The sequence below is a fragment of the Chiloscyllium plagiosum genome, chromosome 18 (genome assembly GCF_004010195.1).
Source record: "Chiloscyllium plagiosum isolate BGI_BamShark_2017 chromosome 18, ASM401019v2, whole genome shotgun sequence".
Lineage (NCBI taxonomy): Eukaryota > Metazoa > Chordata > Chondrichthyes > Orectolobiformes > Hemiscylliidae > Chiloscyllium > Chiloscyllium plagiosum.
The window spans coordinates 38,220,150-38,233,657 of NC_057727.1; the positions used below are offsets into that span (position 1 = coordinate 38,220,150).

At 38.8% G+C, this 13,508-nt stretch overlaps 1 protein-coding gene across 1 annotated transcript in view; it reads left to right on the forward strand.

Annotated features, from left to right (window-relative positions):
- synpra (synaptoporin a) overlaps nt 1-13,233 on the forward strand; it is a 370,118-nt gene extending 356,885 nt beyond the window's left edge. The window contains exons 5-6 of the mRNA XM_043708256.1: nt 2,615-2,806; nt 7,764-13,233. Of these exons, the coding sequence (XP_043564191.1) occupies nt 2,615-2,806; nt 7,764-8,078 (507 nt within the window). The 3' untranslated portion in view covers nt 8,079-13,233. The remainder of the gene's footprint in view (nt 1-2,614; nt 2,807-7,763) is intronic.
- Nucleotides 13,234-13,508: the final 275 nt, after the last annotated feature.

A 13,508-nucleotide genomic window follows, 5' to 3' on the forward strand; every position in this document is an offset into this window, starting at 1 on the left:
ACAGTGAAGGGGAGGGCAGGGATTAAATCAAAATAGAGTTGGAGGGAGAAATAATGCACTCCACTCCTTGCGGTGCCCACCTCTCCCTGAACAACTCCAGGGTGTTGGTGGGCACCGCGTGCTCCTTCTCCAAGGACACCCGGGCCCTAACGTAACCGCGGAAGAGGGGCAGGCAGTCGGCCCTAACGACCCCCTCCACGGCCCACTGCCTGGACCTGTTAATGGCCAGTTTGGCCAGGCCCAGGAGCAGACCCACGAGGAGGTCTTCAGACCTGCCCTCCCTCCTCCGTACCGGGTGCCCAAAGATCAGGAGCGTGGGACTGAAATGCAGCCAAAAGCAGAGGAGGAGGTTTTTAAGAAAATCAAAAAGGGAGTGCAAACGCCCACACCCAATATATACATGGTCCACGGACTCCACAGCGCCACAGAACAAGCAGTTGGGCTGGGAGTCCGTGAACCACCACAATCTACGGTTGCAGGGGACTGCTGCGTGCAGCACCCTCCACCCCAGATTCCCCGAGAGAAAGGGGGAGGACTCCCGCATAGAGAGCCCTCCACTGGGGAGGGCTCCAGATTTTATGGTGCAAAAGCAGGAAGATTAATGACTGTCAGTAATTGGTTACTTATGAGTGGATTAACATGACTGAACTAGTTCCACCAGTAGGACAATGGATGAGGAGGTGTGATCATTTATGTAAAAGGCTATAACGAGGTGTAAGAGAATTAAATGGGCTAGTTTAGTTTTGTCACAGTCATGAAGGATGTGATTTGTGACTTTGGTAAAGACTATTTCAGTATTATTGAATCTAATTGGAGGGGTTTAATTGTCGAGTTAAAGGAAAGTTGGGCATGATATCAGGAGCATAGACACATTAAAGGATTTTGAGCAGGAAGGAAAGTTGAAGGTGGAGGTGGAAGTTTGGAAGGACAGGGCCATCTGATGTACTTCCAGCATTCATTAATTTTGCTAATACTTTACAGCCTGAAGAATTATCTCAATGGCTTTGACTGAAGCAACATACTGTGTTTTCAAGCTTCTGTCAGATTACTAATGACTATTATTGAGCTGTGGGTGTACTGTCATCCTACAGTTCTGAAGTTTAATTATTCACATAGATAAAGCCTGAATTTCTGCTTTTGGCAGTTTACACTTATGGTTTCTACTGCTGTTCTGCCAGAGATACAGTGAAACTGCAAGGAACTCTTTTGAATCTTGAGATCATAAGTGATTCTCTTCCAAAGTTAACTGCAATTCCAGCAAAGATTTGTGTAGAAACAGATGGGGGTATTTTAACCCTCAATAGATGTGTTGATTGAATTCAAAGTGTGGTGCTGGAAAAACACAGCCGGTCAGGCAGCATCCGAGGAGCAGGAGAATCGATGTTTCGGGCACAATCACTTTTTTTGATGTTGATTGGAGTCAGGTTAAATGTTGAAATTTTAAAATCTCAAATTTAATTCCAGTCTGCTTACTTAGAAGTGTAGCAGAAACCAGACATGCAGTTAAGGGAGCCCATTCGCTTCCAAGTAGAATTTGTCAACTTAATGGTATATACTTTTATCCTGGTTTCCTACATTATGTCATGTTTCCCTGGTTAAGTTTTCCATGCCTGGGAAAATCCAGCAACTACAGGGAGGTAATGATAGCTTAGGGGAAAAAGCTAAGTGCCTTTGCAGCACTGCATGGGCGCCAATGAATAGGAGCAGCAGTCATTCCCCAGTGGCCCATCACCCATACTGACTACCTTTCAATGATTGGACCACTCACTCTCCAGATTCAGGGATAGTACACCCCCACCCCAAGTTCACACCAACACTGGGAGCTTTCTTTCTGATGGTTGTGAACTGCATTAGAGTGCTGCTGCTCAACAGCAATCCAAGCTTGTGAATCAGACAAGGATGCAATTTCAAACAAAAAGCATTTGCTTTCAAAGAATGCAGGGAAAGTTGGAACCCAGGTTTTTCCAACCAAGGCTGTTACCTCCCTCCCTCCCCTTCCCCTTCCCCCTCTGCCGCAATTGCAACACCCATCCCCATCAATACCAGAAGCCATATTTTTCTTTTATTTTTAAATTCAGTACCATTCCAATATATGAGCCAGAAGATTTTTGATTTCGGGAAATAGAACACAATTACATTAGATTGTCTGGTAAATGCCATCAGTATAAAATAGAACTGATATATATTTTAGGTTACAGTATTTTAAAATGTTGTTTTAGCCAGATTTCCATTCATTATTTAACAATTCCTGTAGCTGGTTATATGTCTCTCTCCTCCAACCCCCTTCAAATTTTACATTTTTAGGTTCCCATTTTTTGCTTCCATCATCCAGTTTATAGTCAAATTTGTAACTTCCACAGTAACCATAGCAACTGAAAGGAAGAGTAGACAGTAGAGAATCAGGTTGCTGTAGATTAGAGTCAATCTTCCTCCACTCTTAGCTACTTGGGGATGAATATATAAAGCTTCAATGCTCTATGTTTATACATTCATAAATATCATTACAATTGTATAAATGGGTTTCTTTCATGAGATTTTATGCATGCAGTGATGGTGTGCTTTTAAAACAAGACTAATGTCATTTTTAAGTAATTGTTTCAAAAATATTTTCCAGGATTTCATTGTGACTGTGGTCTTCTCATTCATGTGGCTCGTGGGATCATCAGCCTGGGCGAAAGGACTCTCTGATGTCAAAGTTGCTACAGATCCTGATGAAGTGCTTTTACTCATGTCAGCATGCAAACAGCAGGGCAATAAATGCTCACCTGTCAGAGACCCTGCTATGTCAGGATTAAACACATCCGTTGTAAGTTGAAAACCAATATTGATAGATGTTTGAACAGCAGACTGGTTTGATGATGTGTTAACATCCCAGAGGTAAGATGTGGGTTAGCGCCTGTAGCCCCTCAAGGTAACTTCCCAAATTCAGCTCCTCAGGAGCAGGAAAGATGGAAGAAGAAGTAGCTCGGTCTTCATTTTGCGTGACCCTTTGTGTGTCAAAGTCCTGGAATCAAAACTCAAGACATTGCATGCATCAGTGGGCCAAAGGAAAAAGAAAGGAATAACAATAAATTGGGAAGTAATGATAGAGTGTTTTAAAGAGAATAAACATAAAAGGAGGGATGTTGATACAAAACATTAAAATAATAGTTGAGCATTGTCTTGTATTAGTAAAATGACTCGCTGATTCTTTAGGTTGTGATCCCAGGGTGTATGCCAGAATTGCACCTGATTATGTCCTCCAGCAATAACTCTGTATCAGAGAACTCTATCATTTTCATGGGATCTCTGGGATGCCTTAGCATGGATCAAGTGGGCATACATAATTTTGGGTAAATCTCTTGAACTTGAGCATTCTGTGATCATGGAACTTTGGTTTCTACCTGTCCTGGGAAGCTGGATCTTGAGATGTAGCCAAACCTCCAATCCTCATTAGGATCCCCCTGCCTGTAAATAGTAGAGCTGAAATTGTTTTGCTGTTTTGTTTAGGATCTAGCATCTCCACCAATTGGGCCATGTTGAGACCTCATCTAGGGTATTTTCCATCACAGGGGCTCACAGGAATTTAGGAACATGGTGGCAAAGTTTCACCAGCAAGTTCGGTGTGCAGTCTGGCAGTAGGGCCTTTTATCCCTCAACCTTCCACTCACTCCTCTCCTCCATCCATGCCAACTCATGCCATCCATCTTCATGATGTCTCATACCCTCCATGCCAAAGTATGACCCTTTATTCACCCTATAACTCCTCACACCCACAATACTAACCTATACCCCATGGCCCATTATATCCCAATGCCAAATTCATTCAACTCACAGCAACGTATGAACCAACATTCATCCATATCAGCCTTTACAGCCCCTGTATCAGCTTAGTACCAATTCAAGCCAACCCAGGACTAACCCTACCCATCATGCTTTGACCTTATATCTTCCAAACTAACTGACCAGTTATATCTTATATAACTTGGAAGACCTTATATCTTCCAAACTAACCAGTATCCACTGGCTGACCTCAGAAACTATGTTAAGTGGAAATAATACAACATTCCAAACATCTATTATAGAATTCACTAAATTAAAAAAACGCTGTCAATCATGAAGGCCCATTTAAAACCTCAAAGTACTTCAGTTACTTAATCACTCATAAATCAAACATTCCTTCAAGTGATTAATACAAATAACAACATACATTTATTTTTATAACACTGTGTGAAGACAATCATCCGTTTATAACCACTTGGAACTGTCAATCAAACTGTGTCCTTACAGGTCCCTACTATGATAATGATAGATTGTGGAAGGAGTGAATTAGATAATTTCTGTGATTGTAACTCTAAGGCTTATGATATCAAACATCTCTGAAATAGTAAGCAAGTTGTCTTTCAATTTACAACTACAGCAAGCTGATTCTTTTCAAAATTTATAGGACAGAGGATTAAATGGCTTGAAAGCTTGACAGTTCCAAAGAGCTTATCCACTTTTCCCATGCAATAATTTTACAGTTAACAATTCCAGAGGGGTACTGGAACCTTTCCAAAAGAGTATATGTGTTCTGTAAAGATTTCTAAGAAGTTCAGACATTTTCACAAATGTCTAAAGCCCACAAATCATGTTTCAGAAATTTGCATGATGAAGATTAATCCTTTGTTAGCAGATACACTTAAAATGTGCTGCTGCCTCTGTGAACGATAAATGTATAAAATACCCCCTGTTTCCATTCAGCCCTCATTAAAAAGATGGTTGTCTGTTTTGGGTGAAGGATATCTAGAATTGGAGCTCTGATGTCATTTTGGCGGAGATACTGAGCCCTTCCAAAATGGCAATACTTTTGGTCATTAACTCCTAGCTTTACTTATTCCTAACTTCACACCTAGGAAGAAATGAATGTAAGTTTTGCTAGTTCTCCACTGGAGTTACCCTTTACTCTTTCTCTCCTGCTCTAATGGCAAAACTAAACAAAACAGCAAACAACTTGGATTCTCAACGTACAAATCATAATGTCTTGTGTATCAAAAAATTATGAGAATATCAATTATCAATAATTTCACAGAAACACTGTGAAATGCACAACATAATGGGTATTCTCAGTACTGTACTCATTTTTGGAGAAAGTGAGGACTGCAGATGCTGGAGATCAGAGTTGAGAGTGTGGTGCTGGAAAAGCACAGCAGGTCAGGCAGCATCCAAGAAGCAGGAGATTCGACATTTTGGGCAGAAACCCTTCATCAGGAAAGAGGCTTGTGGGCCGGGGGGCTGAGAGATAAATGGGAAGAGGATGGGCCTGGGGAGAAGGTAGCTGGAAATGCAATAGGTAGATGAAGATGGGGGAGAAGGTGATAGGTCAGAGAGGAGGGTGGAACAGATAGATGGGAAAGGTGATGGACAGGTCAAGAAGACGGTGCCGAGTTCAAGGTTTGGGACTAGGATAGATTGGTGCGGGCGGGAGGGGAAATGAGGAATTTCTTGAAATCCACATTAATCCCATGTGGTTACAGTGTCCCAAGGCAGAAGATGAGGTGTTCTTCCTCCAGGCATTGAGTGGTTAGGGTTTGGTGATGGAGGAGGCCCAAGACCTGCGTATCCTTGACCGAGTGGGAAGGGGAGTTGAAGTGGTCAGCCACGGGGCGGTGGGGTTGGTTGGTGCAGGGCTCCCAGGGATGTTCTCTGAAATGATTCATCAGTTGGCGTCCTGTTTGCCCGAAGTAGAGGAGAGCACATCGGGTGCAACGGATACACTAGATGACATTGGTGGAGGTACAGGTAATTTTCTGTTGGATGTGGAAGGATCCTTTGGGGACTTGGTCGGATGTTGAAGGATCCTTTGAGGCTTTGTGTCAGACGTGGAAGCCAATGCACCTGATGTGGTATCCTGTATATTGGGCAGATAGGACGCCGACTTGCAGATCGTTTCAGAGAACATCTCTGGGACACCCGCACCAACCAACCCCACCGCCCCGTAACTGTACACTTCAATTCTCCTTCCATACGTACAGGTCCTGGGCCGCCTCCATTGCCAAACCCATATTTTCTTTTTTAAATCTACACAAAATAAATATTGTCCCAGATATTAGCAATGGATTATCATGAGTATTCTAGTTATGAGAAAGAAGACTTAGGCCTATGGAATTCATGAATAGTATCACAAATATTTATTTTGCAGTACAGAATTTGACCATTGCTGAAAAACACACATTTTGCCAATCTTTTTCATCTAGCACTCACTCGCTCATCAGTTAACTGTTAATTATCATCTAACTGGTAAATTCTCCATGGCAACACCTCCACCAATCAGAATCCACTTGTCAGCCAGTCAGCACTCTCCTTTCAAGCAGTGTAAAATGCTGTTGCCATTAACATTTTTATTTGTGCAAATGTACAAAACAAAAAGCTTAGGTAAAATGTGTCTTTCTCAGCAATACTCAAATTATGATTTTTTTTTCACTGAAATAGGGATCAACAGGGCTACAATGTTAACCTAACCTTGGTCCTTTTAAATGTGTGTTCCAATAATTCCCATATCTTGTATAGTTACACACCAGAAATTAATTTTAAGATTAAATAACTTTAAGTCTAAATAACAAGACGGCTAGAATTTGGTGTAGGGATGTAGTGGGACAACTTTTTCATGCAGAGGGTGGTACGTGTATGGAATGAGCTGCCAGAGGATGTGGTGGAGGCTGGTACAATTGCAACATTTAAGAGGCACTTGGATGGGTATTTAATAGGAAGGGTTTGGAGGGATATGGGCCGGGTGCTGGCAGGTGGGACTAGATTGGGTTGGGATATCTCGTCGGCATGGACGGATTGGACCGAAGGGTCTGTTTCCATGCTGTACATCTCTATGACTCTATGACTGAAAATGAATTTAGTTCCTAATGATAATTATTGCTGAGAGCTAAAATTGTATTTGACATTTCTATTTGTTAAGTAGTATGATAAATTGTTTTAAAGGTCACATAACACCTACAGTATGTTCATATCAGGAATAATTTTCTAAAGGCATTACTGTTTTCCTGCTGACCTGCATTTTTTTAGCTGTCTTACAAGGTCTGATTTTGTTGACGGCATAATAATAGCAATTACTCATGGTGAAGCTGTTCAGATTTGCCTGAAATCATGAATGTACGCAATGAATATTCTTTTCCAAATAATTATTTGTACTTTTTACACTTTTCCTCCTTGAAACAATATTTTAGAATTGCAGTTCTAGTGATTTGAAGCTAAAAAAATTAAAATAGATTACATAGCAAGTATACATGTATAGACACTCACATTTATGAATGTCCATTAGTTCAATCACTCACAATAAATTCTTTTTCTGCTGATTTTTTTAAAGTCCTTATGTTTTATCTCATGCAGAAAAGAAATTCTTGTTTTTGAATTAACTGATAATGACAAATACTAAGTGTTGTTAAAGTACCAAATCCACCATCATAAACTTTACAGTAAAGACATTTTGGCAGTATTACTTAATGGAGCAGCATGAACCAAAACTTGTTACTCAAGAGCAACTTAAACAACTTGCTTAAAGTTTTACCAGTTACAAGTTCTAGTGCCAATCTTGTTGTGTATGACTTATGCAGGGGCAGTTGATTTCCCACTAAGTATTACTTATTCACATGAAATAGTCAATTCTAGATCACCTTAACAGCTTTATTTTGACTTGTCCAGTTCAATATCCATCAGAACCATAATAGTTGTTAACTTAAGATTACAAAAGTGACATGCATAAAATAAAATTGCATATTTTCTCACCTCCTTAGGTCTTTGGATTTCTTAACTTTATTCTGTGGGCTGGGAATATCTGGTTTGTGTTCAAGGAGACTGGATGGCATACTTCAGGTCAACGACACCCTCAAAGCACCATGGAAAAACAGCCGGCTCAAACTGGCTTCAACCAACCCTATAATCAGCGGGCAGGTGATCAAGAAAGCTATGGTCAAACAGCTGGATACAACCAACAAGGATATGGACAGCAACCAGGTTATGGGCAACAAGCTTCATATGGTCAGATTGGAGGCTACAGTCAGGGTGGTTACGGCCAGAATGCTCCAACTTCTTTTACTAATCAAATGTAACGTGTTCTAGATCTGATATCTGTGCATCCTTTGTCTGAAATCTCCATAGCACCAAGCTTTCAGTTAGAGTAAATTCATAAGGGTATTGAGTATTTCTGTGATATTGATAATGAGAAATATCAGTAGAAAGTTGCAGTGATTTTAATCACTTGTTAATAATAATTTTCAGGTGTTCAAATATTAGCATGGTGATGTAAGTATTGCTGGTTACTGTAAGCAAATATCACTTTATAAAATACCTCCATGGCTAGTGTCTTTTTTATGTTGTATTGAAATAGTAAAACCTGTAAAACTGTTAAAATGCACAAAACATATTTTGCTTGTGTAATGTTTGTTCTGGCTATATGTGGTAGATTCTGTCTGATTGAGCAAATAGTATTAGAATTGAATTAATCTTTTTGGCTTTCTGGGGAGGAATTAATAAGTGGCCCTTGTGTGACTACTAAATATTGCATTGTGTGTACTTAAAAATGGCTTGTGCATGATGTTGTTACAGCTTATACACTGTGTCCGACTCTGGTGTGATGTTACTCAGTGCACTAAGATCTCACCCTTATAGTTAGTAAAGCAAAAATGTTTTTATGCTGTAGTTACAGGTATTACAGTCAAATGGAATTTATATTTCTATGTTTGTTAAGAAGAAGCATTTTGTTCAAAAAACCCTTGTTTGTTAAATGTAAAAGTTATTTTGTTTACATTATATATATTATTTGTTAGTACAGATGCAAATGTGATTTATTTTCAGCATGCTAGTGTGTTTTGTAATATATCTTTGAATTCCCTACAGCAGTGAAAAACTGCATTAGATCACCCTAAAATATTGAAAAGATCTTTACTTTGGAAAATGTTTAACTTTTTATGAACATATGTACAACCAGCTTCTGCAACTTGCCACAGCTATATCTCTTTGGTACAGTAGTTTATGTACCTGCCTGCAGTGTGGTCTTACTGTGTTGTCACACAAATGAAATAGTCATTGTAGAAAAATTGAATCTGTATCTGTCTATAACAGTCAATATATTATGCTCAATATCTTGACGTAAGATGTAGTTATCAAAGCACAAAGCAACTATGATTCCTTTCTGTCTTTTTGAAGTACTGTGGTATTGTGGTGATGATTGAGAAGTGTGTGAATGTATTCAAAATAATCATTAGCATCTGTGATCAAAATCATTGGCCAACCAATGTAATCCAACTCATAAATGTAAAATTACCTGCAAGTTTTAAAAATCCACACACAACAGTCGCAATGTCAGCTTAGCAACATTCAAACTGTCTTCTTAGAATATACAATGAGCCATATCTAGCTGTCAAAATAATGGTAATGCTATTGGCACTTAGTGTTATTGACGCACAAGTGGTACAGCAAATTCAAGCACAGAGCAAATGTATAATTAATATCCAAAATACAGAAGTTGTTTTAAGATGCACTGCTCTGCCATTATCCTCACAAAAACAGCATTGCAATGTCTGGCTCACTATTGAAGTAAATAATGTGACCTTCTTGTATTTGTGTATTGCTACAACTTAAACAGAAGGAGGTTTTACAGCACAGTGGGCTAGAAACTCTGGGCTTGAGACCTATGCTTCTAGACCTTAATTCCCACACTCCCTGGTCTGTCGGGTTTGTTCTGATATCAATAACAAGGTAATTCAAACAATGGAATATATCCAATGTTCTTTATTAAAGCAAAGTATACTACAAAAAAAATGCAAAAATTTTACCCGTACAATGTTTCCAGTCACAAGTGAACTGTTTTACAAAGGCCTATTTGAACATTTGACCAGGACAGTCATCAGCCTACTCCATCTGAACTTTGAGCTGTTCAATCAGATGAACTCCTCAGCTGGCCAATTGTGCTGCGAGGCAAACTATTTTAATATTTCCATACAAAAAAGTGTTCAAACTCTTTATGCTATCCAGTCTTGAGCACAAAACATCATCTACTATGGCCAGTTAAATTAGTTAATTCATTAAGATTTGCTTATGTCTTTTTGGAAAAGAACTTATCTCTTGCTTTTAATGAACTCTGATCTCAACTTTAGCTTAATTTTGCTTTTCACTGCTTTTATGTCATCAAATCAACCAAATGCTATTTACATAGCATAATTCTATATGACAATCACAAATTCATTTGATAAATAGTCCACATTATCATATCTTATTCACAGTGTCTGGTTTGAACAAAACATCAGTTTTCCAGAGTTACTGTGACAGTTCAGTCCATTACTGCTGAGTTACAGTCCTCCAAACTAAACACACACATTCCTTCAGCAACACAAAACAGACACTTTAAAACCAGTGACCTTTCTAATCATTAGGTTATCACCAGGCTTTACATGTGTTCCAATTCATTCAACTTTATTTAAATTCATCCTGGTAACCCAGCAAAGTTTGAGTTAATATTTGCATATTCCTTTCTTTAAAATCTTGTAGAACTTTTCTAGGGGTCTCAATGGTTTAACAAAATATATGCATCCTCATTTCCTTTTGATGATCATTACTTCAGGACATCAGAAATTTCATCCTGCTAGTTTCCCCACCTTAAAGCACACCACAAACTCCACAAAAGAACTACTCACACTAGTACTAGGACTATAGATTACCATGAGCACATGGAACACAATGCAAATTCAGGAGTGGGTCTCTACATTCAACCTCCAATCCCAAAGTTTGTCCCACCAATTGGTCTCCTTAATCTCTTTTACCTCCCTCTGTGCTTACTCACTTCATTGCTGCAGGATATAATACACTTTCCATGCCCGTCTCAGTACTTGCCTTTCCTTGGTTAGGTAATGGATGTATATGATATGAAAATTGATTCACATACCAGTTGAGATTCTCCTTAAGTTGTCATGGCTGCAAAGCATCTTCTCTTTTGAATTATGGATATCCAGTAATTTCAACTGACCCACACAAGAAGAGTGAAATGGACTGAAAGTTTTGGATGGGCATTGTCTCCATACAGAAATAATACCTTTGTGGTTATTACACAATTCTCTCCTCATATATGCTACTTGTATATATGTGTATTCATTGAGGTTGCCTGCATAGTACAATTAACAGAACATTAAAACGACACAAAGCTTCCTCCCTATCATATATGGGTTGGGTACATGTATTAGTCATTTACCCATTCTACCCTCCATCATGGTGGACCCTGAAAGCATCTTCCCTTACTGTGCAATAGAGGAGTGAATATTGTTTACATTGTATGATGTCCCTCTTGTCAGAATCCATATACTTTGTATACCTGTTTTGATTTCTCTTTCCCTGTAATTATGGGAATGTCTAACACCATTCCTGCCTATAGTCCACATTTAAGTGTACAATCATCTTCGACAGTAAGTATACACACAATAAACACAGGTTGGCAATTAGTCAAATTAATTGATCCAGAAGTTAAATTCTTGAGCGGCTCATTCCTCCCCCTGATGTATCTGCCATAAATTTTCCTGAATAGGAATCAAAGGGAATCTGCCATCTTTTCAACTGGATCTTTTGGCCTGACCTCAAGATCCCCTTTAACCGGTCCTGACCCTTTAGCCCAGATCAGCCAAGTCTATAGAGTTAACCACTTCTACTCCCATATTAAAGAAGTAATTAGGTAACATTTTATCAGGTTATTTCTTTCTCTTGATTTGACCCCAATGTAGACAGAGTCAAGAGTGTGGTGCTGGAAAAGCACTGCAGATCAGGCAGCATCCGAGGAGCAGGGACACCTGTTCTCAGGGCCAGATCCCTTTTGGAGCCACGTGGTCATGACCCTTGTGCCTGAGTCTCTTGACCTAACGACTCATTCCAGAAGTTCCAAGAAGAGCAATGAATTTAGAGCACAATTAGGTCATTGGGTCTCCGAGACGTTTAAAACAATTATCCAGTCTTGAGCGAATGATCATTTTGACCACTGGCAAATATCACAAAAGTGTCATCTACCATAGCCAGTTTGATCAGTTAATTCATTAAGGTTTGCTTGTCTCTCCTTGGGAAGAAACTTACCTCTTGCTTTTCAAGAACAGCTGACCTCAAAAGCTTGATTTTGCTTTTCACTACTTTTATGTCACCGAATCAACCATATGCTATTTACACAGCACAATTCTATGACAATCACAAATTCATTTGATAAATAGTCCACATTATTGTATCTCTTCTTGGTGCCAGGTTTAAACAAAACGTCAGTTTTCCAGAGTTACTGTGACAGTTCAGTGCATGACTGCTGAGTTACAGTACCCCAATGTAAGTACATAATTCCTTCAGCAAATCACAGAAACACTTTACAACCAGTGACCATCTAAACATTAGGTCATCACAAGGCTTTACATGTGTTCTCCTTATTTCATTCAACTTCATTAAATTTCATTTTGGTATTGCATCAAATTTTGGGTTAATATCTACAGAAACCTATGGCCAAGGAAAATGTTTTCAAATGTGTCCAAATGTGTTGGGTATTAACCAACACATCCTTCCAATACACAGTAATGGCAAGCAATAAGATTGGAAGAGATTTATGGTCAGCCTCTACCATCATTGTCCATAGCTGCAGACCACAACAGATATGTAAAAATGCATGTTGCCATTGCAACTTGGACTCCCTGAGTGAACTGTAATTGAACAGCACCAGCACAAACCAAACCCACCACAGCAAGTTGTCTTGATCTTTCAGCCCAAGTTCCCTTTAAATTGTGTAATAAGTTTTAATTGTTGCCAGTCATTCTCTCTCTTCACTGAAACTTATTACAAATGTGGAGTTTTGTTCCTTCAGGCTGTAATTGCTGGGGATGTTAAAATATTGACTTTTTCTTTGACTGATTTTGTTTTATTCTTAATACAATTTTCTTTTCCCCCTCTTCATTTTTTGTATCTGATTTAACATTGAATGCATTCAGTCTAAATTATATTTCCTTCTCACTCCTTAATTGTTAATTTATTTATCCAATCTGATGAGAAAGGAGAAACCCAGTTACTTGCATTGTTCAGTAAAGTCCTTTCCCTCCTGCGCCATAATCAAGTTATATTTGCAGCAATTTGTCACCCAAAACCATTGAAATCTAACATATAAGGGGAGGTCTAACCAGTGGTAGATGCCTTATGCCCTGCTACAAATTATGGCCAATGATTTTTGTTTGTTCTTTATTAGACCATACTACTTTAATAGTAATTTCTAGCAGCACATGAAGCCTTTTTCTGAAGCAGGCCAGACTGCCCAAACCGAAGTTGCCTAAAATAAATCAAAATTTTATCTATCATTCAGTTTTTAACCAAACATGATTATTCAATAATCTGACAAGCATTTGGCAGAGACAAGATTTTTTTGAGTGAAGTAATTTACAGATTAATACAGAAATTTGAACTTAATTTTTTTTGTATTGATCCCATCAAAAATTCTGCATATATTTTATAAAAATGTATTTGCTGAATTATATACTCGT